General features: G+C 43.9%; 1 protein-coding gene across 1 annotated transcript in view; it reads left to right on the forward strand.

Moving 5' to 3' along the window:
* LOC118401299 (cadherin-13-like) overlaps nt 1–27,625 on the forward strand; it is a 636,121-nt gene that overhangs the window by 134,501 nt on the left and 473,995 nt on the right. The window contains exon 2 of the mRNA XM_035798686.2: nt 21,764–21,881. Coding sequence (XP_035654579.1) covers nt 21,764–21,881 — 118 coding nt within the window. The remainder of the gene's footprint in view (nt 1–21,763; nt 21,882–27,625) is intronic.

A 27,625-nucleotide genomic window follows, 5' to 3' on the forward strand; every position in this document is an offset into this window, starting at 1 on the left:
TGTATTTTTTTGTTAAGAATCAACAACAAGTGGGACACAATCATGAAGTGGAACGACATTTATTGGATATTTGAAACTTTTTTAACAAATCAAAAACTGAAAAATTGGGCGTGCAAAATTATTCAGCCCCCTTAAGTTAATACTTTGTAGCGCCACCTTTTGCTGCGATTACAGCTGTAAGTCGCTTGGGGTATGTCTATCAGTTTTGCACATCGAGAGACTGACATTTTTTCCCATTCCTCCTTGTAAAACAGCTCGAGCTCAGTGAGGTTGGATGGAGAGCATTTGTGAACAGCAGTTTTCAGTTCTTTCCACAGATTCTCGATTGGATTCAGGTCTGGACTTTGACTTGGCCATTCTAACACCTGGATATGTTTATTTTTGAACCATTCCATTGTAGATTTTGCTTTATGTTTTGGATCATTGTCTTGTTGGAAGACAAATCTCCGTCCCAGTCTCAGGTCTTTTGCAGACTCCATCAGGTTTTCTTCCAGAATGATCCTGTATTTGGCTCCATCCATCTTCCCATCAATTTTAACCATCTTCCCTGTCCCTGCTGAAGAAAAGCAGGCCCAAACCATGATGCTGCCACCACCATGTTTGACAGTGGGGATAGTGTGTTCAGGGTGATGAGCTGTGTTGCTTTTACGCCAAACATAACGTTTTGCATTGTTGCCAAAGAGTTCAATTTTGGTTTCATCTGACCAGAGCACCTTCTTCCACATGTTTGGTGTGTCTCCCAGGTGGCTTGTGGCAAACTTTAAATGACACTTTTTATGGATATCTTTTACTTCTTGCGTCGAGCCATCCCGGATCCGGTATCGTGACTACAGCCTCAAGCTCATTACCATAACGCAACGTTAACTATTCATGAAAATCGCAAATGAAATGAAATTAATCTATTTGCTCTCAAGCTTAGCCTTTTGTTAACAACACTGTCATCTCAGATTTTCAAAATATGCTTTTGAACCATAGCTAAACAAGCATTTGTGTAACAGTATTGATAGCCTAGCATAGGATTATGCCTCTCTTTCAGCATGCAACATTTTCACAAAAACCAGAAAAGCATTCAAATAAAATAATTTACCTTTGAAGAACTTCGGATGTTTTCAATGAGGAGACTCTCAGATAGCAAATGTTCAGTTTTTTCTGAAAGACTATTTGTTTAGGACAAATCGCTCCGTTTTCTGCGTCACGTTTAGCTACGAAAAAAAACCTGTATCCCGGATTGTGTAAATCTATCCGCAAGCTCATTAGCATAACACAACGTTAACTATTCATGAAAATCGAAAATGAAATGAATCTATTTGCTCTCAAGCTTAGCCTTTTGTTAACAACACTCATCTCAGATTTTCAAAATATGCTTTTGAACCATAGCTAAACAAGCATTTGTGTAAGAGTATTGATAGCCTAGCATAGGATTATGCCTCTCTTTCAGCATTCAACATTTTCACAAAAACCAGAAAAGGATTCAAATAAAATCATTTACCTTTGAAGAACTTCAGATGTTTTCAATGAGGAGACTCTCAGTTAGATAGCAAATGTTCCGTTTTTACAAAAAATATTATTTGTGTCGACTATTATTTGTGCCGTTTTGTTCATCACGTTTGGGTTAGGGGAAAAAAATATATATTAAGTCATTAAAACGCGAACTTTTTTCCAAATTAACTCCATAATGTCGACAGAAACATGGCAAACCGATGTTTAGAATCAATCCTCAAGGTGTTTTTCACATATCTATCGACGATAAAATCCTTCGTGGCTGTTGACTTTCTCTTCTGAAGAAATGGAACGCGCATGGACCTACAGATTACGCAATAATTTCGACACAGGACACTGGGCGGGACACCAGGTAAATGTAGTCTCTTATGGTCAATCTTCCAATGATATGCCTACAAACACGTCACAATGCTGCAGACACCTTGGGGAAACGACAGAAAGGGCAGGCTCATTCCTGGCGCATTCACTGCCATATAAGGAGACATTGGAACACAGCGCCTTCAGAATCTGGGGCATTTCCTGTATGAAACTTCATCTTGGTTTCGCCTGTAGCATTAGTTCTTGGGCACTCACTGATAATATCTTTGCAGTTTTGGAAATGTCAGAGTTTTGTCTTTCCACGGCTGTCAATTCCATGCACAGTCGAGCATCTTTTCGTGACAAAATATTGCGCTTAAAACGGGCACGTCTTTTTATCCAATAATGACACAGCGCCCCCATAGGTTGAAGAGGTTAAGAAATGGCTTTCTTCTTGCCACTCTTCCATAAAGGCCAGATTTGTGCAATATATGACTGATTGTTGTCCTATGGACAGAGTCTCCTACCTCAGCTGTAGATCTCTGCAGTTCATCCAGAGTGATCATGGGCCTCTTGGCTGCATCTCTGATCAGTCTTCTCCTTGTATGAGCTGAAAGTTTAGAGGGACGGCCAGGTCTTGGTAGATTTGCAGTGGTCTGATACTCCTTCCATTTCAATATTATCGCTTGCACAGTGCTCCTTGGGATGTTTAAAGCTTGGGAAATCTTTTTGTATCCAAATCCGGCTTTAAACTTCTTCACAACAGTATCTCGGACCTGCCTGGTGTGTTCCTTGTTCTTCATGATGCTCCCTGCACTTTTAATGGACCTCTGAGACTATCACAGTGCTGGTGCATTTATACGGAGACTTGATTACACACAGGTGCATTGTATTTATCATCATTAGTCATTTAGGTCAACATTAGATCATTCAGAGATCCTCACTGAACGTCTGGAGAGAGTTTGCTGCACTGAAAGTGAAGGGGCTGAATAATTTTGCACGCCCAATTTTTCAGTTTTTGATTTGTTAAAAAAGTTTGAAATATCCAATAAATGTTGTTCCACTTCATGATTGTGGCCACTTGTTGTTGATTCTTCACAAAAAATACAGTTTTAAATCTTTATGTTTGAAGCCTGAAATGTGGCAAAAGGTTGCAAAGTTCAAGGGGGCCGAATACTTTCGCAAGGCACTGTACCTGCTGGAGCACATGCTACGGGGGGGTGCTGCTATGGTGACCAGTGAGCTGAGATAAGGAGGGGCTTTACCTAGCAGAGACTTGTAGATGACCTGGAGCCAGTGGGATTGGCGACAAGTATGAAGCGAGGGCCAGCCAACGAGATCATACAGGTCACAGTGGTGAGTAGTATATGGGGCTTTGGTGACAAAACGGATGGCACTGTGATAGACTCCATCCAATTTGGTTCGTAGAGTATTGGAGGCTATTTTGTAAATGACATCGCCGAAGTTGAGGATCGGTAGGATGGTGAGTTTTACGAGGGTATGTTTGGCAGCATGAGTGAAGAATGCTTTGTTGCAAAATTGGAAGCCAATTCTAGATTTAATTTTGGATTGGAGATGTTTAATGTGAGTCTGGAAGGAGAGTTTACAGTCTAACCAGACACCCAGGTATTTGTAGTTGTCCACATATTCTAAGTCTGAACCGTCCAGAGTAGTGATGCTGGACGGGCGGGCAGGTGCGGGCAGCGATCGGTTGAAGAACATGCACCTAGTTTTACTTGCATTTAAGAGCAGTTGGAGGCCACGGAAGGAGAGTTGTATGGCGTTGAAGCTCATCTGGAGGTTAGTTAACACAGTGTCCAACGAAGGGCCAGAGGTATACCGAATGGTATCGTCTGCGTAGAGGTGGATCAAAGAATCACCAGCAGCGAGAGCGACATCATTGATGTATACAGAGAAGTGAGTCGGCCCGAAAATTGAACCCTGTGGCACCCTGTAGAGACTACCAGAGGTCCGGACAACAGGCCCTCCGATTTGACAAACTGAACTCTATCGAATACGTAGTGGGTGAACCAAGCGAGGCAGTCATTTGAGATCCCAAGGCTGTTGAGTCTGCCAATAAGAATGTTGTGATTGACAGAATCGAAAGCCTTTGCCAGGTCGATGAATACGGCTTCACAGTAATGTCTCTTATCGATGTCGGTTGTGATATCGTTTAGGACCTTGAGCGTGGCTGAGGTGTTTCCCATGACCAGCTCCGAATTGATTGCATAGCGGAGAAGGTACGGTGAGATTCGAAATGGTCGGCAATCTGTTTGTTAACTCTGTTTGTTAACAAAGACCTTACAAAGGCAGGGTAGAATAGATATAGGTCTGTAGCAGTTTGGGTCTAGAGTTTCTCCCCCTTTAAAGAGGGGGATGACCGCGACAGCTTTCCAATCTATGGGAATCTCAGACGCAACGAAAGAGGTTGAACAGGCTAGTAATAGGGGTTGCAATAATTTCAGCAGATAATTTTTGAAAGAGAGGGTCCAGATTGTTTAGCCCGGCTGATTTGTAGGGGTCCAGATTTTACAGCTCTATCAGAACATCAGCTACATGGATTTGGGTGAAGGAGAAGTGGGGGAGGTTTGGGCGAGTTGCTGTGGGGAGCGCAGGGCTGTTGACCGGGGTAGGGGTAGCCAGGTGGAAAGCAATCGCCAGCCGTATAAAATGCTTATTGAAATTCTCAATTATTGTGGATTTATCAGAAGTGACAGTGTTTCCTAGCATCAGTGCAGTGGGCAGCTGGGAGGAGGTGCTCATATTCTCCATGGACTTTACAGGGTCCCAGAACTTTTTTGAGTTTGTATTACAGGAATCCCATGAATCCTCTACTGAGGATGCCTGGGATGAGGTCAATGAGGTCAATGTCATTCCAGGATACCCTGGCCAGGTCAATTAGAAAGGCCTGTTCACAGAAGTGTTTTAGGGAGCGTTGGATAGTGATGAGGGGTGGTCGTTTGACTGCAGACCCATTACGGATGCAGGCAATGAGGCAGTGATTGATGAGATCTTGGTTGAAAACAGCAGAGGTGTATTTGGAGGGCGAGTTAGTTGGGATGATATCTATGAGGGTGCCCGTGTTTACTGATTTGGGGTTGTTCCTGGTAGGTTCATTGATAATTTGTGTGAGATTGAGGGCATCAAGCTTAGATTGTAGGACGGGGTGTTAAGCATGTCCCAGTTTAGGTCACCTAGCAGCACGAGCTCAGAAGATAGATGGGGGGGCAATCAATTCACACATGGTGTCCAGGGCACAGGTAGGGGCATAGGGTGGTCTATAGCAAGCGGCAACGGTGAGAGACTTGTTTCTGGAAAGATGCATTTTTAGAAGTAGGAGCTTGAATTGTTTTGGTACAGACCTGGATAGTAAGAACTCTGCAGGATCTCTGCAGTAGATTGCAACACCGCCCCCTTTGGCAGTCCTATCTTGGCGGAAAATGTTATAGTTAGGGATGGACATTTCAGGGGTTTTGGTGGTTTTCCTAAGCCAGCATTAAGACACGGCTAAGACATCCGGGTTGGCAGAATGTGCTAAATCAGTGAATAAAGCATGGAGTAGGCTTCTAATGTTAACATGCATGAAACCAAGGCTTTTACGGTTACAGAAGTCAACAAATGAGAGCACCTGGGGAGTAGGAGTGGAGCTAGGAACTGCAGGTCCTGGATTAATCTCCACCTCACCAGAGGAACAGAGGAGAAGTAGGATAAGGGTACGGCTAAAGGCTATAAGAACAGACCGTCTAGCAAGTTCGGAACAGAGAGTACATTGGAGGTAAACCTAGGCATTGAGTGATGAAGAGAGAGTTATAGTATCAAGAAACGTTTAAACCAGGTGATGTCATTGCATATGTGGGAGGTGAGGCAACATTATTGGCTAAGCTGTATTGAGCAGGGCTATAGGATCTACAGTGAAATAAGACAGTAATCACTAACCAGGACAGTAATGGACAAGGCATATTTATATTAGGGAGAGGCATGCATAGCCAAGTGATCGTAGGTGTCCAGTGAGTTGTTGGGCTGGCTGGGGACACGGCGATTCCGACAGTTAGCCGGCCAGTGCTAGCAAGTGAGGAGTTAGCAGGCCGGGGCTAGCAAGCTAGCATAAGGGCCTTAATAACTTTTCATGTTCAAAATTGTGCAATCTCCTTAAACAATAGCATGGTATTATTTCACTGTAATAGCTACTGTAAATTGGACAGTGCAGTTAGATTAACAAGAATTTAAGCTTTCTGCCAATATCAGATATGTCTATGTCCTGGGAAATGTTCTTGTTACTTACAGCCTCAGGCTAATGCGATTAGCATATGTTAGCTCAACCATCACATGGAAGGGACACCGATCCCGAAGACGTTTTAAACAGGTTTCATTGCTAGCTTGAGTTACCTAAGGTGGCAGAGTTACATTTATTCATGGCTCTATTTAATACTGTGCGTTTCCAGCCTTTGTTCTGGACCTGGAGACCGTGAAGAGACATCTCGTTGTATGTCTTGTGTTGTCCTGATGAGTGTGTGCCAACTGCTTGAGCAGACAATTCGACGCCTTCAACACATCAATACCTAGCAGAAAGGCCAATAGTGATGCAGTCAATCTCTCATCAACTTTGATCCATTAAAGGGTGTTCTGCTATTGTCTCTCCATGTCTGAGGGCACACATCGCCTTCTAGGCTTAAATTTAAGATGTGGTAAATAGGAGTCACAATGTATTCCGCTACAACCTCAGCAATTTACCATCCAGGTTCTCAGTACCAGGTGGTTTGTCCTTATTTATAGATAGCAACAATTTGTTCACCTCTCTAAACTGCAGTGCTCGTCTTTCAGATTTTTTCCCATTATGTATTTATATGAAGGCTCAACATTTATTGTTTGCATGTCTAAATGTGCTAATTTTGTCAACAAAAAAAGTTATTAAAAGGGTTGGCAATATCAAAGGGGTTTGTTATGAACATGCCATCTGCCTCATTTAAAGATGGGGCCGAGTTAGCTTTTTTACCTAGAATTTCATTTAAAGTAGTCCAGAGCTTTATACTATCATTTTTTATATAATTTGTCTTTGTTACATCGTATCATTTCTTCTCCTTTTTGTTAAGTTACGACATTTCTCAATTTACTGTACAGTCGTGGCCAAAGGTTTTGAGAATTACACAAATATACATTTTCACAAAGTCTGCTGCCTCAGTGTCTTTAGATATTTTTGTCAGATGTTACGATGGAATTCTGATGTATAATTATAAGCATTTCATAAGTGTCAAAGGCTCTTATTGACAATTACATGACGTTGATGCAAAGAGGCAATATTTGCAGTGTTGACCATTCTTTTTCAAGACATCTGCAATCTGCCCTGGCACGCTGTCAATTAACCTCTGGGCCACATCCTGACTGATGGCAGCCCATTCTTGCATAATCAATGCTTGGAGTTTGTCAGAATTTGTGGGTTTTTGTTTGTCCACCCACCTCTTGAGGATTGACCACAAGTTCTCAATGGGATTAAGGTCTGGGGAGTTTCCTGGCCATGGACCCAAAATATCGATGTTTTGATCCCAGAGCCACTTAGTTATCACTTTTGCCTTGGTGCTCCATCATGCTGGAAAAGGCATTGTTCGTCACCAAACTGTTCCTGGATGGTTGGGAGAAGTTGCTCTCGGAGGATGTGTTGGTACCATTCTTTATTCATGGCTGTGTTCTTAGGCAAAATTGTGAGTGAGCCCACTCCCTTGGCTGAGAAGCAACCCCACACATGAATGGTCTCAGGATGCTTTACTATTGGCATGACACAGGACTGATGGTAGCGCTCACCTTGTCATCTCCAGACAAGCTTTTTTCCGGATGCCCCAAACAATCGGAAAGGGGATTCATCAGAGAAAATGACTTTACCCCAGTCCTCAGCAGTGCGATCCCTGTACCTTTTGCAGTATATCAGTCTGGCCCTGATGTTTTTCCTGGAGAGAAGTGGCTTCTTTGCTGCCCTTCTTGACACCAGGCCATCCTCCAAAAGTCTTTGCCTCACTGTGTGTGCAGATGTACTCACACCTGCCTGCTGCCATTCCTGAGCAAGCTCTGTACTGGTGGTGCCCTGATCCCGCACAGATCAATCCACTTTACAGGACGGTCCTGGCGCTTGCTGGACTTTCCTGGCCACCCTGAAGCCTTCTTCACAACAATTGAACTTCTCTCCTTGAAGTTCTTGATGATCCGATACATGGTTGATTTGGGTGCAATCTTACTGACAGCAATATCCTTATCTGTGAAGCCATTTTTGTGCAAAGCAATGATGACGGCATGTGTTTCCTTGCAGGTAACCATGGTTGACAGAGGACGGACAATGATTCCAAGCACCGCCCTCCTTTTGAAGCTTTCAGTCTGTTATTCAAACTCAAACAGCATGACAGCGTGATCTCCAACCTTGTCCTCGTCAACACTCACACCTGTGTTATCGAGAAAATCACTGACATGATGTCAGCTGGTCCTTTTGTGGCAGGGCTGAAATGCAGTGGAAATGTTTTTGGGGGATTCAGTTCATTTGCATGGCAAAGAGGAACTTTTTTTAATTGCAATTCATCTGATCACTCTTCATATCATTCTGGAGTATATGCAAATTGCCATCATACAAACTGAGGCAGCAGACTTTGTGAAAATTAATATTTGTGTCATTCTCAAAACTTTTGGCCACACATGTGTTTGCCAGTCTGCTGTGTTATCAAACTCATTTGCGATTCCCTTTGCCTCATCCATCTCAGACATATAGTTTTTCAATTAATCATCTATCCATCGGGATTTCGACTTGAATTAAAATAGGTGCCCGTACTGTTTACATTTAGGTGCAGGAGCTTCACAATAAGTTTGAGAGCTGAAGAACATATATGGTGCCAGTACTCAGCTCCGCTGAGCTCCTGCCCAAGTCAAGCACTGGGCTTATTACTTTTAACAGGTTTTTCTGTTGAGAAGGAATTTTCTTCTTGGGGTACAGAAGGAAAAAAAACTTGTTCTGTTTTGTAGAGTAAAATTCATTATCTCTGCGGGGTTTCAAATAAACGTTTCTGTGGTAACCTTTGACTTGGTTTATTGGTGTGAAAGGATTATTCACGATTATTTTTGGGAAGAGACATCTTGGGTAAATATTGATTCAGATATAAATTTATTATTTTACTTTTTGGATTGTAGGAAAGACAAACCCAAAGAACTTTGCAATCTGTTCCCACTGACACTTACCTCCATGGATTAGAAACTTAACTTAATATAATCAACAGTTAGAATCTATGAGAGGAATATGAATGTGGCTCTCACAATTACTGCTGCACAGTTGGAAAAAGAGAGATTGAACACAAATCTTCTACATACTGCATAATATCTCTTGTAGTGTTAGTTTATTTCCTGTACCGGTGGATTAATCAATACAGTATTGTTGATCCTCAGGATTGTCCCCTGGTAGACTTCAGTAAGCACCTTGTTTAAGAACCCAAAGGAAGAGGGATACACAGAGCCATACAGGACTGGATGGAGGAGTGGAACTAGCACAGTTGATGGAAATATAGTCTACCAAAGAAAAGTCTACTAAAGTCTACAACCTTTTAAAATAATCCTCAGTATCACCAGCAAACCAGGCAGAGAGAAGTGCTTATAGAATAGAGGTTAAGAGGAAAGAAAAAGAGAGAGAGAGGGGCGGGACAGCCAGAGAGACTATTAGCACCATCGGCCTTTCCACTGATGAATAGGAGTCAGGCAGAGGAGAGATCAGATGAGACACACCGCTAAACCTGGAATGAGGAAACAGAAACAGAGGCCAACCCTTTATTCCTAATCACAGTTCCATATGACCACGCCAAACAATAACAGCAGACAGGGTCTCTTGCCTCCTGAGCTATAGAGGCTGGCCACCTTACCTCCCCTATCACACACCTCAGCACTTCTCTCCTGATGTCCACTGATAGGCTTGTGTCTGGCAACAGCCTCATTGTAGTCATTCAACCCTGGATTGTATTTGTGCATCATGAGACGGAACCATGATTCCATCTCCGGTCTAATGTGATCTGATTGACAGTAATTGGAAAGGGACACTCCTACTCTCTTGCACTTTTGTTTGCTAGGTTTACAAATATTTTTGGTCATTGAACTTTCATCCATCATGGTCAGTGACAGTCCTATCACCTAAACTTTGTTTGTTGACATAAAAAGTTTACATTTACTTCCTCAACAACCTCAAGAGTAAAAGTAAAGGGAGTGTAAATTAGAGGCTAGATTCTGTTGAAAGTAATTTTTCTAATCCATGTTCAGCTTCTGCTCGGTGAACTGAAAAGGTGCTTAGAGAATAGGCATTGACAGACTGACACCTGTGTAGAGATTGTTACAAGTGTATGGATTTTTTAAAATTTGACTGAGAACACATTCTCATTTACAGCAGCAACCTGTGGAATAGTTCATTATAGGGGAGAGGAATGAGGCAATTGTAAACTGGGGAAGATCAGGTGGCCATGATGGTATGAGCCAGATTGGTAATTTAGCCAGGACACCAGGGTTAACATTCCATCCAAAAGACAGCACCCTACAAAGAGCAATGTCCCCAAACATTGCCCTGGGGTGTTGAGATCGTTTTTTTAGACTAGAGGAAAGAGTGCCACCTACTGGCCCTCCAGCACCACTTCCAGCAGCATCTGCTCTCCCATCCAGGAACTGACCAGGCCCAACCCAGCTTAGCTTCAGAACAAAGCCAACAGTGAGATGCAGAGTGGTAAGCTGCTGGAATGGTGGCACTGACATGGCAATGTCTTCTAGACCAGGAATAATCAACTAGATTTAGATTGGAGCTTATTTGCTGCTGTTTAACAGAATTGTATGTACAAAAATAAATAATAATAACAATACATATGATTCCACCTTTCCAACAAGTCAATGTATAACATTTATACACTGCTACAGCTACCCTGGTCAAATGTAAGTGCTAGTATTGTGAAGTGGACGGCTCAAATGCTAGGGTAGGCCACACAAGCTCACAGAACAGGGACTGCTGAGTGCTGAAACGTGTAGCACGTAATAATTGTCTGTCCTCATTTGCAACACTCACTACCGAGTTCCAAACTGCCTCTCGAAGCAACATCAGCACAATAACTGTTTGTTGGGAGCTTCATGAAATGGGTTTCCATGAAAGAGCAGCCGCACACGAGCCTAAGATCACCATGCGCAATGCCAAGCATCGTCCGGATTGGTGTAAAGCTCGCTGCCATTGGAGCAGTAGAAACACATTCTCTGAAGTGATGAATCACACTTCACCATCTGGCAGTCTGACGGACAAATCTGGCTTTGGCAGATGCCAGGAGAACGCTACCTACCCCAATGCATAGTGCCAACTGTCAAATTTGGTGGAGGGGGAATAATGGTCTGGGGCTGTTTTTCATGGTTCGGCTAGGCCCCTTAGTTCCAGTGAAGGGAAATCTTAAGACTATATCTATACTATTCTTTGCTTCCAACTTTGTGGCAACAGTTTGGGGGAGGCCCTCTCCTGTTTCAGTATGACAATGCCCCCGTGCACAAAGCAAGGTCCATACAGAAACGGTGTGTCGATCAGTGTGGAGAACTTGACTGGCCTGCACAGAGCCATGACTTCAACCCCATTGAATACCTTTGAGATAAATTGGAATGCCGACTGCGAGCCAGGCCTAATTGTCCAACATCAGTGCTCCACCTTACTAATGCGCTTGTGGCTGAATGGATGCATGTTCCCGCAGCAATGTTCCAAAATCTAGTGGAAGCCTTTCCAGAAGAGTGGAGGCAGATCTGGAAGAGTCTGGCTGACTGGCAGATCTGGAAGAGTCTGGCTGACTGGCAGATCTGGAAGAGTCTGGCTGACTGGCAGATCTGGAAGAGTCTGGCTGACTGGCAGATCTGGAAGAGTCTGGTTGACTGGCAGATCTGGAAGAGTCTGGTTGACTGGCAGATCTGGAAGAGTCTGGCTGACTGGCGGATCTAGCTGCACTGGCTGCTCCATGCAGACTGGCAGCTCTGGCTGCTCTATGCAGACTGGCAGCTCTATGCAGACTGGCAGCTCTGACTGCTCCATGCAAACTGGCAGCTCTGACTGCTCCATGCAGACTGACGGCTCTGGCTGCTCCATGCAGGCTGACAGCTCAGGCTGCTCCATGCAGGCTGGCAGCTCAGGCTGCTCCATGCAGGCTGGCAGCTCTGGCTGCGCTGAACAGGCAGGAGACTTCAGCAGCGCTGTAGAGGAGGAAGGCTCTGGCAGCGCTGAACATGCGGGAGACTCCGGCAGTGCAGAAGAGGAGGAAAGCTCTGGCTGCGCTAAACAGGTGGGAGACTCCGGCAGCACAGGATAGGAGGAAAGCGCTGGCTTTGCTGAACAAGCGAGGCGCACTGAAGGCCTGGTGCGTGGTGCTGGAACTGGTGGTACTGGGCCGAGGACACGCACAGGAAGCCTGGTGCCACCGGAGGACTGGTGTGTGCAGGCGCACTGGAGCTCTTGAGCACCGAGCCTGCCCAACCTTGCCTGGCTCGATGCCCACTCTAGCCCGGCCAATACGAAGAGCTAGTATGTAAGCACTGGGCTATGCACCCGCACTGGAGACACCATGCGCTCCATAGCATAACACGGTGCCTGCCCGGTTTCTTTAGCCCCCCGGTAAGCACAGGAAGTTAGCGCAGGTCTCCTACCTGGCGTAGCCATACTCCCTGTGAGCCCCCCCCCAATACATTTTTGGGGCTAACTCTCAGGCTTCCATCCGCGTCGCAGTGCTGCCTCTTCATACCAGCGCCTCTCCGCTTTCGCCGCCTCCAGTTCTTCTTTGGGGCGTCGATATTCACCAGGCTGTGCCCAGGGTCCTTTTCCGTCCAATATCTCCTCCCAAGTCCAGAAGTCCTGTGATCGCTGCTCCTCACGATAAACAGGGGGAGTTGGCTAAGGTCTGAACCCTGACTCTGCCACACTCTCCCTGAGCCACCCCCCCAATACATTTTTGGGGCTGACTTTCGGGTTTCCTTGCCAACCGTGTTCCCTCGTAACGTCGGCTCCTCTCTCCGGCTGCCTCTGCTCTCCTAAGTGCCTCCACCTGTTCCCATGGGAGGCGATCTCTTCCAGCCAGTATCTCCTCCCAAGTGTAACAACCCTTGCCATCCAAAACGTCTTCCCATGTCCATTCCTCCTTTCGCTGCTTCTGCTGTCGCTGTTGCCTGTTACCACGCCACTCGGTCCGGGTGTGGTGGGTGATTCTGTAACGGCGTTCGTCTGTCGAAAGAGAGTCGGACCAAAATGCCGCGTGGTGGTTACTCATGTTCTTTAATGAAAAAACAACGATACATGAAACAACTAAATATATACAAAACAACAAACGAAACGCGAAAACCTATACAGCCTATATACATCTTGTGACATCAAACACAGAGACAGGAACAATCACCCACGAAACACACAGTGAAACCTAGGCTACCTAAATATGTTTCCCAATCAGAGACAACGAGAATCACCTGACTCTGATTGAGAACCGCCTCAGGCAGCCAAGCCTATACAACACCCCTACTCAGCCGCAATCCCAATGCCTATTAAAACCCCAATACGAAACACAACAAAATAAACCCATGTCACACCCTGGCCTGACCAAATAGATAAAGAAAACACAAAATACTAAGACCAAGGCGCGACACAGATGTCCACCTACTTTTTGTCATGTAGTATATACACTGGTGTGAGGTACTTTTAAGTAAAAAATACTTAAGTACTATTTAAGTAGTTTTTTGGGGGGTATCTGTACTTTAATATTTATATTTTTGACTACTTTTACTTCACCACATTGCTTAATAACCTCTACAGGATCGTCGTCGTAAGTCGTCGTCGTAAGTAATGTACTTACATTCAATAATCTTGCTCTGTTGTGTCATGCTGAGGTGCCCATAGAAAAAATGTAGCATTTTTTTGTTTGATAAAATCTATTTTTATATTCAAATGTAGGAACTGGGTTCTACAGTTTGAACCCCTGCTGTTAATGATAAAGGAAAAACATGTTGTTGTTTTTTAAATATTTGCCCAAAATATTATAATATTTACATAAGTATTCAAACCCTTTACTTTGTTGAAGCACCTTTGGCAGCTATTACAGCTTCAAGTCTTTTTTAGGTATGACGCTACAAGCTTGGCTACAAGCTATTATCAGGTCTCTCCATTGATGTTCAATCAGGTTCAATTCCGGGCTCAGGCTGGGCCACTCAAGGACATTCAGAGACTTGCGTTGTCTTGGTTGTGTGCTTAGGGTTGTTGTCCTGTTGGAAGGTGAACCTTCACTCCAGTCTGAGGTCCTGAGCACTCTGGAGCAGGTTTTCATCAAGGATCTCTCTGTACTTTGCTCCGTTCATCTTTCCCTCAATCCTGACTTGTCTCCCAGTCCCTGCCGCTGAAAAACATCCCCACCACCATGCTTCACCATAGAGATGGTGCCAGATTTCCTAAAGAAATGAGGATTAGCATTCAGGCCAAAGAGTTCAATCTTTGTTTCATCAGACCAGAGAATCATATTTCTCATGGTCTGAGAGTCCTTTAGATGCCTTTTGGAAAATTCCAAGTGGGCTGTCATGTGCCTTTTACTGAGGACTGGCTTCTGTCTGGCCACTCTACCATAAAGGCCTGATTGGTAGAGTGCTGTAGAAATGATTGTCCTTCTGGAAGGTTCTCCCATCTCCACAGAGGAACTCTGGAGCTCTGTCAGAGTGACCATCGGGTTCTTGGTCACCTCCCTGACCAAGGTCCTTCTCCCCCAATTTCTCAGTTTGGCCGGGCGGCCTCAGGTCTTGGTCCAGAAGTTCCCAAGATCTGTGCCTCAACACAAACCTGTCTCGGAGCTCCACAGACAATTGCCTTTGACAACATGGCTTTTTTTCCTCTGACGTCAATTGTGGGACCTTGTATAGACAGGTATGTGCCTTTTCAAATCATGTACAATCAATTGAATTTACCACAGGTGGACTCCAATCAAGTTGTAGAAACATCTAATGGATGATCAATGGAAACAGGATGCACCGGAGCTCAATTTTGAGTCTCATAACAAAGGGTCTGAATACTTATGTAAATAAGTTATTTATGTTTTTTATTAAAAAATTAAAAAATCTAAAAACCTGTTTTCGCATTGTCATTATGAGGTATTGTGTGTAGAGTTATTTTTTATTTTTAATAAGGCTGTAACAACAAAATGTGGAAAAAGTCAAGGGGTCTGAATATTTTCCAAATGCACTGTATGCTGAACAAAAATATAAATGCAACATGTAACCATTTCTAAGATTTTACTGAGTTACAGTTCATATAATCAAATCAGTCAATTAAAATAAATTCATTAGGCCCTAATCTATGGATTTCACATGACTGGGAAGACCGAAATTGATCTGTTGGTCATTGTGAATGAGGAGCACCCAACCTCCATGCCTCTCGTTGATGAGTCAACAGGTTATGGACACCATGAGGTGCATTTTCTATGCTTAGAAGATGACATAGAATAACCTGGATAGCATTTTACAAGGTGTTCTGAATGTTTCATACACTGGAAATGGAAATGTGCCTTTGATAAAGGCTAGTGCTAGAGTATTGTAAGATACATGTGGTTTTAGCGCTCTCCACTCTTGCCTCCCCTCCTGGGTGTGTGTTTATTGCTTGCAATCCTCATTCACAGGCCCAGCAGGTATGGTGCTGTGTCCAGGCTCCAGATGGTTCAAAGACACAGGTGCTCCTGCTGGCTGGCCAGCTGCAGGTTTTTTAGGCCCAGCTTGATTGATTCTCCTCAGTCTGGGGTGTAGTATATTGGCCAGGCATGGGTCCAGGCATGGGTCGGCCAAGCACAGTCTGGGGTGTACACTGACATTTACCACAGTCAAGAGGACCAGGCCTGAGGGGCAGCAGTGTGAGGAGAGGGAGGAGGCGTATTCATCTCTTTGCCTGTGGAAGGCTTGGTGGATGGCTGAATGCTGGCTTGCTGGCTGAGTGGGTGGATGACTGGATGGCTGGCTGGCTTGCTGGCTGGATGGCTGCCTTTAAAAAAAAGAACATGTCAAATGTGCAGTTTCATATGTGAAATCAATATTTGTTGGTACATTTTTAAATAGCTGTTTTCACATGTTGAGCTTAAATTCACACGTGAAATCATATTTTCACATGTATTACATTTAGAGTTTACATTTTAACACCAACTTTTCACGTGAGGAGAATAAAATGTTTTTGATTTCACATGTACACTGTAACTTGAATATCCAGCAAAAACGTTCCCTTGTCCCGCATTTAGGCTTTTAAATGTGGTCACCGTAATTCCACTGGTGGAAACATTGGTACTGCAACATGTTAACACCAGCTATTCCCATGTGAGGAGAATAACATTATTTCAAGCCCACATGTGAATCTGCAATTCCAGTTTTCTTATATGTGAAACTGCATATCCAATTTTCACATGTGAACGTTTTTAGCGTGTCCGAAAACCATGTTTCTGACTGTTGTTATTATTATTGTACAAATTTTCACATGTAGTTTGTTCACACATGTCTGAAAACCATGTGTTTTTACATGTTACATATTTGTCATTTCTGCACATCAACATATATTCAACATATATTTCACCAAGTCAACCCAGGTATTCAAACAAGCGGCCTTTGGGTTACTGGCCCTACGCTCTTAACCGCTAGGCTACCTGCCGCCCCACTTGTGATTTTCACGTTTTTTTCATGTTTTTTTTGTAAGGGTGGCCAAACACAGAGGGCGATATCTGGGCTGGTCAGTCCAGCAGGGAGGGAGCATGGCAGGGAGAGAAGCAGAGTGGAGAGCTGGCCATGGTTCAAACAGAGATGTCAAAATGCATGAGGAAGAAAGCCAAACACATGCTGGACACAGAAATATGTTGTCTCTTGGACTTAACAGAGAGCACACATGCACACAGGCATGCACATGTAGGTACCCACGCACCTGCCAGCACGCCCGCACATAAACAATCTCTATGATCTCTCACACATGGAATACAAACCCACATACAGTCAAGAGTCACACCAGAGACCAGGTGCTGTCTCCTATCAGCTTTCCTGAGGATTCATATTGCCTTATTGATTTCCTCCAAAGCTGACATTTACAGCTGGCTCTGCTCTGCTCTGCTTCCGGTGCTCATCAATGGAGCCACTCCCTTAATCACACTGCTGCCCTGTCACACCTGCTGGACCACTGCCACAATGGAGCAGCCTAGCCTATCATACAGCAGCATAGAACAAGCCAACCCTACTGGGCAAAATCAAATGAAATTGTATTCGTCACATGCTTCGTAAACAACAGGTGTAGACTAACAGTGAAATGCTTACTCACTGGCTCGTTCCAACGATGCAGAGATACCTATATTGGAATGGTATCAAATGGTATCAAATACATCAAGCACAGGGTTTCCATGTGTTTAATGAGATTCCATTTGCCCTGTTCCAGCCATTACTATGAGCCGCATCCCCTCAGCAGCCTTCTGTGGTGCAGGGGTGCGAGGTAATGGAGGTACAGTAGATAACTATACATATAACTGGGACTAAAGTGACTAGGCAACAGGAAAGATAATAAAACATTAGCAGCAGCGTAAGTAAAAAAAATGGTCAATGCCGATAGTCATTACCAGCAGTGGGACTGTCACTTTGGAGACCACTCATATAACAGACCATCCTAGCTGTCATTAGTGGGGTTACTGTCATACTGGATAGTTAGATCTATCACATCAAATGACATGGTCCCACTGTGCAGACCACACATAATGACATGACCAAATAGACCTGGCCACTAGTGAGTTGATTTATCCAAAACAGTCGGACAAAAAGACATCTCCTGTTTAACAAGACTACTGTAGACCATACGAACAGGACATACAATAAGCATAATACTGTAGCTATTTGTTCTGTTGATCCTCGTTCGGTCTTCATGTCTGAAGTAGCATTCCCATCGTCATGTGATCAATGTTAAAGGGTTGGAAAAGCAGGGGGTATAGATTTTTTTTATTCCAGGAAAGTATTTCCTTGGTGCACTTAAAGGAATAAAACACACATAAACACTCTGCAAATAAGTGTTTATCAATAGGTTGCAGTGTTTACTTTTCCGCTGGAAAAAAATCCATAGGATACAAAGGACCTCTCCCTGCTATTCTGCCAGTGTGGTCCTTGTAATTGATTGTATAGGATATGGCACTGTATCAAGCTAACAGAGACAGCAGTCCCCTCTCTATTCTAGAGATCTGTTTCCCTAGTGTTCTCTGGGACCAGGGTGGGAGGCTGTGGAGAGTAGTATGTGCTTTCATAAAGATTTACTATATCACTTACAATGAGCTGAACTAGTTTGGACCAGAGTGTGGACATTGTCTTTAAGTGCCAGCTACACACTCAGATAGTGGTACTACAGTAGGGGGATGTAACGTACTCAATGAAGGCCTTGTATATGGTAAATGGGATTTAAGTGTTCTTCCCCTATTTTATGGGCTTGCCCCAACATTTTGAATTTACACCCCCTAGCAGAAACTATGCCCAGGAGTTAACGATGCTGTAGAATACTTTGTTAATATACTGCAGACCTTATATTAGTTCCATAGATTTAGGGAAATAGATACATATACTCTTAGAAAAAATTGTGACATCTACAGCCTGAAAGGGTTCTTTGGCTGTCCCCATAGGATAACCCTTTGAAGAACCCTTTTTGGTTCCATGAAGAACCCAGCCGAATAACTTTTTTTTCTTCTAAGAGTGTACAAGACCCAAACATTGGGCTGCTTGAATATTCCACGGATCAGACTGAGCCATGGAAACTGCCTTGAGTGAGTGAGTTTCCTCTCTCTACGGTATCCATTTAGGAATTCCGCTGCGTTTTCATTTTGTAGCATTAGTGATGAGTGAATTTGCATGAAATCTGTGCTTGGCCCATGATAAAAATGTCAACTCAGAGAATTGTGGCTGTAAGTGTCGTCCTCAGTGGCTCTGCTAATCCTGTCTCAGTGTCAGCGGGCCTTTTATTGAGAGAGCATCACGTCACATTAGGCTTATTACCAGCAGGAGTTTATCAGGGCAGACATGGACGAGGATTGAAGCTCTCCAACTCACCCGCTGCTCCCCCTCCAACAAATAACAAACACATCTCTCATCACTTGCTGTTTAAACCCATTCTATGACTATTTCCACTGAGGTTTCTTAAAGCACACAACCAAGGATATCATATCATTATATTATAATACTACATGCTCTCTCTCCATTTGTTTTTCTTTCTATTTCTTTCTAATCTCTCTCCTTCTTTCAATCTGTCGTATATGTAAAAGAAAGACCGTTTCAATGAAAAAATATTTTGCATGTTGACACCATGTTGTGTTTGTTCACCAAGCTCCTTTGTTGAGCAGATGTGACTAGAGCAGTAATCCTCCCATGTTGTGTTCGGTTGTGTAGTTTTGCTGAGCCAATCACACCAAAACACTGCTGTCTTCACACAGACATCAAAAAGCATGATACAGAGGATGAAATGTGAACAAATCAATTAGTATTTCCACTGCTATAGCCCCAGGGGATGTATGTGTGGTGACAGATTCAGTGTGTGTGTATGTGTGTGTGTGCTCATACGTGTGTATGTTAATCCTCTGTGCTGGGCTGAAGCAGACATCAGGTGATTTCCATAGACAGAATGTGAAGCTCCCCAAATGCAGCATGACAGCTCCAGATGAAGGAAGGCCTGCAGAACACCCATGTGTCCTGCTTTCTTCCATCTCACTTCAAATACACACACACACACATACACACACACGGCTGCACATACACTCTCTCAAACTTTTATTTCACACCTGCCTGCCCACTCTTATGTTCATAGGCACTGTGCACCTGCAAACAAAACAAATATTTTACATTCATTACTTTTTTATCGCGTTCCCTTAGCTCAGGGCACTTCCAAATCCACCCATGCCCACATGCCCAGACACACTCCGATGCAATGCACACTCAACTAACACATTCATTCATTCACACACACGTGCGTACGCACACACACACACACACACACACTAGAGGCTCATACACACACACATTCCAGCATATTTCTCTCAGCATGGGCACTCTGTCATAAAAGACTCCACATTTTCTCTTTATCTTTCAGATTCAATGTTAATTTAACACAGACCGAGCAGGGGGCCAGGTAGAAAGGTTATTCACCGCAGCAGGCAGATGTATAGTGACTATTATGACCGTTCTGTCTGTCTTTTACTGGAACATCTGTCAAAATGGCGCTGTCTTCCTTCTGCGCCTGGCAAATGCTCGGGCGAGCTCATGGCGATACGACCACTTTCGTCTAACCCCCCTATTGTAGTTACCGTACTGCTGTTGGAGATGCTCTTACTGTGTTGTCTTACTTCTTATTAAATTAGTCTGATATTGTTGATCCTCTGCCGAGTTGAAGAAACAGTGACAGCCTTGTCACTACATGTCGTCAGGCCCTCGTCAAGCTGGCTGGCCCATAAATGTGACTAACAAGAATTGTATCTATTCTGACAGAGGCCCCCAGATATAATTGAATTAACATTTTGAGACCGGCAGGAAATAGTGAATATTAGCAGATACATTACATATAATGGGCTCTATACCTGAGGCCCTGCCAAACCCATATTATCCTTAGCAGACTGTACACCTCATTTCCATATTACTGCATAGCTAAATGGTTAGCCATGATCCCACAGTCCAGGTCTCTAGCCAATCCAAAATGGCAATCAAATGTTTCTGATTGACCCCAACCTCTAATAAGGATTGCTAAACTCATGGATACCAACCATCAATACCAGATGTACAATCAGACATCAGCATTCTGCAAGAAGTCCTCTGCTGTATATTCCCCTGCCGTGCAATTACTGCACATCCCCATAGCCACCCTGTGGTATGAGAACTCATGTACCTGTACAGCATAATGATGACCTCTGGAATCCTAAACTAATTCATTAGCACATCTCCTGCTTCTTACATGATAATCAGGCCAATTTATTTACATAAATCACCTTTACGTCATCAAAAAACGGCATCATATCCCATAATTATCACATCAATGTCCAATTCCCTGATCTGATGATGAGTGAGAAAGAGCATCAGTGAATTTCTCCACCTGGCTGGCTACCTGCGCAGTTGCCGTTATCTCTATCTGTGATCTCTCTTATTCTCTCCTCCAGTCAGTCAACCATTACAGTGACGGAAAGGAGCATTCTGACATTTTTGAGCGATGACTTAATTACATTGAACTTTTGGTTTAACAACAACAGAGAGGACCCAGTGACTGGAGTAGTGATAAAAAAATGTCCCTGAAGAGGCTGTATTTATTCTGACAGACATTTTCTCCTCTTGTAATAAATTACATTTAAAAGAGGATGTTTTTTGTGTTGCACTATAGGTTATGTAATGATTAAAATGGCAATAAAATATCCATGCGAGTCACAATATGTTGTGTTATCAGGGGTGTTATGATATGTGCACTGTTGATATTGTTCAGACTGTGAAATGAGAGCATTATTGTACTGTTTTGCAGAGGAGCTACCATCAGGAACTGCAAATAATGCACTGTCACCGTTGTCATGGCTGCAGCATGAAACAATGTGAATGGAATAAGTTGGAGGACACCATGTCACTCCAATGGGTGTGTGTGGGGATAATATCACATGACCCATGCATGACCTCTTGTCTGAACAGTGATGAGATGAAGTGACACCTATTAAAGGATGTAAACTATAGATACAAAAGTATGTGGACACCCTTTCAAATGAGTGGATTTGGTTATTTCAGCCACACCCATTGCTGACAGGTGTATAAAATTGAGCATACAGCCATGCATTCTCCATAGATCAACAATGGCAGTAGAATGACGCTGTCTTCTTCTAATGATGTTAATTATCATTAAAGAAGTGCGTCAGAGAAGACAGACGTTTTCCTGAAGTTGAACTTGAGCTTTATCCTTCTCTTCTCTGTTGTCTGTCAGGTTGTCCATATTGGAACCCAGGAGGAGGGGGAGAAGGGATGCGTGCCTGGCTTTCAGGTGAAGGAGTACCAGGTGGAGTACAACAGAGGTTTCCAGAAGGACCATCCTCTCACACAAAGTGAGTGAGAGACCTGATACCATCCTGACATATGGGGGATTAGAGAAAGTCAAGCAGGCACACAACACTTCAGATACAAATGTATTTAATTACTGTTATCTATCTTTCCTTCTCTGTCTCACTCATGGACACATACACATATGCATGCACGGACACACGCACACACACATTTTCATGCAGACTGTAGCTCTACAGGTGCTCATTGTCTAGCTCCTAGCGTCAGGCAGTTTCCCCTGGGGTTGTAGAAGAGGTGATTCTGTGTGGGCTGGCTGTTATGTTCCCAACATTCAGTATAATTCATGCAAAATCTTATTAAAAACAGGAAATAGAAGCAATGGTTTCCAAACACAACAACAAAATGTTACTGTGCTTATGAATTATTTTCCTTGATTGTGTGATTTTTACAAAACCTTGCTGATCCTCTCCCGCAGGCTGCCGTGAGTTGTAGTGTCTTTAACTGAGAAACACTCTGCTGTTGAGGGAAAAAAACACATCACACGGACACAGTTAGCCCGATTGACATGTTAACTGTTGCGTAGGAATTTGCTCAATATTTCGAGAGGTATCAATCCTCCTCAGTACCCATAGTGATGTTTTACAGAAGTATATTTGATCTCAGAGGAGAGTCAACGAGTTCATGACCAAGGTCATCACCACAGATACAGCAGTTCTATTGAGTCTGTGGTGAGAAGTCCTGGTCATCTTGACAGTGTTTCTATATGGCCTCCACAGAGCCCTGTACTAGGAGATCCCTCTCGCTCTTCCTCCAACAGCCCCCACCTCATTACTGTCACAATTCACTGGTCCTCGGCTCCTGTGGGATCGGCAGTAATGTCTGCCTGCTGGTCTCCATCTCCAGTGGGATTTCTAGCCAGCTTTCTAGCTAGCATTCTACTGCTCAGAGAGATGAGTTATGGTTGCTTGCTTGTGTTCTAGGTCCTCTGAGATTGACAGGGATGTCAACAGGGTACACAGCAGCATGGGAGTGGTGTTTCTTCTCAGCAACAATGAAAGATTGCAGTGGTGAGAATGAGTCATTAAAGTGGAAATGACAGCATTTTAAAAACTTAGTAAATATGAAACAAACCTAATGTCATTCAAAAGTATCAAGTTCCCAGTTTATGCTACAAAACCAACTTTATAAGAGGTTTTAAAATAGGTTATACTTGACGAATTCCATGACGTAGAGTAAGTCATTGTTGGCAGAACAGATGGATGCAGTTCAATGCATGATTAAAATAGATAATTCACAAATACATTTGTTTGCTGCCTCCAGCCATTCAGGATCCACTGTTTCAGTTAAATGACTCAATATTTTGGACAAAAACAGACAAATGTAACAAAGGCTGGGAAAGTCAATACAATCAAACAAGTCAGTCATTAATCAAATCAAATCACATTTATTTATATAGCCCTTCGTACATCAGCTGATATCTCAAAGTGCTGTACAGAAACCCAGCCTAAAACCCCAAACACCAAGCAATGCAGGTGTAGAAGCAGAAAGAACTAGGAAAAACTCCCTAGAAAGGCCAAAACCTAGGAAGAAACCTAGAGAGGAACCAGGCTATGTGGGGTGGCCAGTCCTCTTCTGGCTGTGCCGGGTGGAGATTATAACAGAACATGGCCAAGATGTTAAAATGTTCATAAATGACCAGCATGGTCGAATAATAATAAGGCAGAACAGTTGAAACTGGAGCAGCAGCACGGCCAGGTGGACTGGGGACAGCAAGGAGTCATCATTTCAGATAGTCCTGGGGCATGGTCCTAGGGCTCAGGTCCTCCGAGAGAGAGAAAGAAAGAGAGGAGAGAATTAGAGAACACACACTTAGATTCACACAGGACACCGAATAGGACAGGAGAAGTACTCCAGATATAACAAACTGACCCTAGCCCCCCGACACATAAACTACTGCAGCATAAATACTGGAGGCTGAGACAGGAGGGGTCAGGAGACACTGTGGCCCCATCTGAGGACACCCCGGACAGGGCCAAACAGGATGGATATAATCCCACCCACTTTGCCAAAGCACAGGCCCCACACCACTAGAGGGATATCTTCAACCACCAATTTACCATCCTGAGACAAGGCTGAGTATAGCCCACAAAGATCTCCGCCATGGCACAACCCAAGGGGGGGCGCCAACCCAGACAGGATGACCACATCAGTGAATCAACTCACTCAGGTGACGCACCCCTTCCAGGGACGGCATGAGAGAGCCCCAATAAGCCAGTGACTCAGCCCCTGTAATAGGATTAGAGGCAGAGAATCCCAGTGGAAAGAGGGGAACCGGCCAGGCAGAGACAGCAAGGGTGGTTCGTTGCTCCAGAGCCTTTCTGTTCACCTTCCCACTCCTGGGCCAGACTACACTCAATCATATGACCCACTGAAGAGATGAGTATTCAGTAAAGACTTAAAGGTTGAGACCGAGTTTGCGTCTCTGACATGGGCAGGCAGACCGTTCCATAAAAATGGAGCTCTATAGGAGAAAGCCCTGCCTCCAGCTGTTTGCTTAGAAATTCTAGGGACAATTAGGAGGCCTGTGTCTTGTGACCGTAGTGTACGTGTAGGTATGTACGGCAGGACCAAATCAGAGAGATAGGTAGGAGCAAGCCCATGTAATGCTTTGTAGGTTAGCAGCAAAACCTTGAAATCAGCCCTCGCTTTGACAGGAAGCCAGTGTAGAGAGGCTAGCACTGGAGTAATATGATCACATTTTTTGGTTCTCGTCAGGATTCGAGCAGCCGTATTTAGCACCAACTGAAGTTTATTTAGTGCTTTATCCGGGTAGCCGGAAAGTAGAGCATTGCAGTAGTCTGACCTAGAAGTGACAAAAGCATGGATTCATTTTTCTGCATCATTTTTGGACAGAAAGTTTCTGATTTTTGCCATGTTACGTAGATGGAAAAAAGCTGTCCTTGAAATGGTCTTGATATGTTCTTCAAAAGAGAGATCAGGGTCCAGAGTAACGCCGAGGTCCTTCAGTTTTATTTGAGACGACTGTACAACCATTAAGATTAATTGTCAGATTCAACAGAGGATCTCTTTGTTTCTTGGGACCTAGAATAATCATCTCTGTTTTGTCTGAGTTTAAAAGTACAACGTTTGCAGCCATCCACTTCCTTATGTCTGAAACACATGCTTCTAGCAAGGGCAATTTTGGGGCTTCACCATGTTTCATTGAAATGTACAGCTGTGTGTCATCCGCATAGCAGTGAAAGTTAACATTATGTTTTCGAATAACATCCCCAAGAGGTAAAATATATAGTGAAAACAATAGTGGTCCTAAAACGGAACCTTGAGGAACACCGAAATTTACAGTTGATTTGTCAGAGGACAAACCATTCACAGAGACAAACTGATATCTTTCTGACAGATAAGATCTAAACCAGAACTTGGCTAATGGGCTAGCTTATCTATTTATGTAGCTATTTATTTAGCAAGCTAAAACACAGAGCCTAATGTTAGCGAGCTAACTAGCTAACTAGCTGCTGGGAGGATGTCATTGGAGGAATGGGTGAGTGGCCGACATTTCCCTCCATATCATTTTTCGGTGGCTACAGCTAGAGATGCAGGTGTCATCTGGATAGCTAGCAAGAAGTGATCACTTTGCTAGCTAGCTATGCTGAACTTCAACAACTTATCCGTTGATTAGCTGTTCAGGAGTCTTCTGGCTTGGGGGTAGAATCTGTTTAGAAACCTCTTGGACCTAGACTTGGCGCTCCGGTACCGCTTGACGTGCGGTAGCAGAGAGAACAGTCTATGACTAGGGTGGCTGGAGTCTGACAATATTTAGGGCCTTCCTCTGACACAACTTGGTATGGAGGTCCTGGATGGCAGGAAGCTTGGCCCCAGTGATGTACTGGGCCGTATACACTACCCTCTGTACTGCCTTGCAGTTTCCATACCAGACAGTGATGCAATCCGTCAGTGTCACGCCCTGACCTGAGATATCTCTGTTTTCTTATATTTTGGTTATGTCAGGGTGTGACTAGGGTGGATACACTAGTTTTTTTATTGTTTAGGGGATTTGTATTGTCTAGGGTTTTTGTATGTCTAGAGTTTTGTAGGACTAGGTATTTGTATGTTTATGGTGGCCTGATATGGTTCCCAATCAGAGGCAGCTGTTTATTGTTGTCTCTGATTGGGGATCATATTCAGGTAGCAATTTTCCCTTTGGTGTTTGTGGGCTCTTGTCTATGTGTAGTTGCCTGTTTGCACTCATTTGTATATCGTCATGTTTCGTTTTGTTATTTTGGTTAGTTTGTTCAGTGTTCATTCTTATAATAATAAAGAATGTACGCAAACAACGTTGCGCCTTTGTCTCCTTCTGACAGTCAGGATGCTCTCAATGCTGTAGATGTAAAACCTTTTGAGGATCTGAGGACCCTTGCCAAAATCTTTTCAGTCTTCTGAGGGGGAATAGGTTTTGTCGTGCCCTCTTCATGACTGACTTGGTGTGCTTGGAGCATACGAGTTTGTTGGTGATGTGGACGCCAAGGAACTTGAAGCTCTCAACCTACATCCCCGTCGATGAGAATGGGGGTGTTACGATAAATGAGTGAGGAGGTGTGGAGTCAGGCACAGAGAGCAAAAGATGTGGGAAAAAAACACGCTTTAATGTCCCGGAAACATAACATGAACATAAGTAGGAAAACAAATGATCAGAAATATAAACGGACAGCGTGAAACCCAAATACAAACAAAATACACTCAAACATCAAAACAGACGAACAAGCCCGCACGAAACAGAAGCGGGCTGAACAAACCCCACCCTAACAACCAAACAAGAAACAGGTGATACCAATCAGACAAAACCAAAGGAACACAGAACAACAGATTGGTGATAGCTCGTAGACCGGCGACGACGACCGCCGAGCGCCACCCGAACAAGAAGGGGAGTCACCTTCGGTAATATTCGTGACAGTGGGCGTGTTCGTTCCTCCTTTTCCTGTAGTCCACAATCATCTCCTTTGTGTGATCACGTTGAGGGAAAGGTTGTTGTCCTTGCACCACATGGTCAGGTTTCTGAACTCCTCCCTATAGGCGCTCTCATTGTTGTCGGTGATCAGGCCTACCACTGTTGTGTTATTGGCAAACTTAATGGTGGTGTTGGAGTCGTGCCTCACCGTGCAGTCATGAGTGAACAGGGAGTACAGGAGGGGACTGAGCACGCACCCCTGAGAGGCCCCCGTGTTGAGGATCAGCGTGGCGGATGTGTTGTTCCCTACCCTTAACACTTGGGGGTAGCCCGTCTGGAAGTCCAGGATCCAGTTGCAGAGCTACTGTCCAGTCCTGTCGTTTAGCATCTCCTTCATCTGATCACTTTTTAATAGATCGAGTCACTGGTGCTTCCTGCTTTCATTTATGCTTGTAAGCAGGAATAAGGTGGATATAATTATGGTCAGATTTGCCAAATGGAGGGCGAGGGAGAGCTTTGTACATGTCTCTGTGTGTGGTAAAGGTGGTCTAGAGTTGTTTCCCTCTGTCTGGTTGCACATTTAACATGCTGATAAATCTGTTTTACCTCATTACTAAGTTTCCCTGCATTAAAGTTCTCAGCCACTAGGAGCACCGACTGACATTTTCCTGTTTTCTTATGGCAGTATACAGCTCATTGAGTGCAGTTTTAGTGCCAGCATCGGTCTTTGGTGGTATGTAGACATCTACGAAAAAAATACAGATGTAAACTCTATAGGTAGATAGTGTGGTCTACAGCTTATCATGAGATCTCACGTGAGACTTC

The sequence above is a fragment of the Oncorhynchus keta genome, chromosome 22, assembly GCF_023373465.1.
Source record: "Oncorhynchus keta strain PuntledgeMale-10-30-2019 chromosome 22, Oket_V2, whole genome shotgun sequence".
Classification (NCBI taxonomy): Eukaryota; Metazoa; Chordata; class Actinopteri; order Salmoniformes; family Salmonidae; genus Oncorhynchus; species Oncorhynchus keta.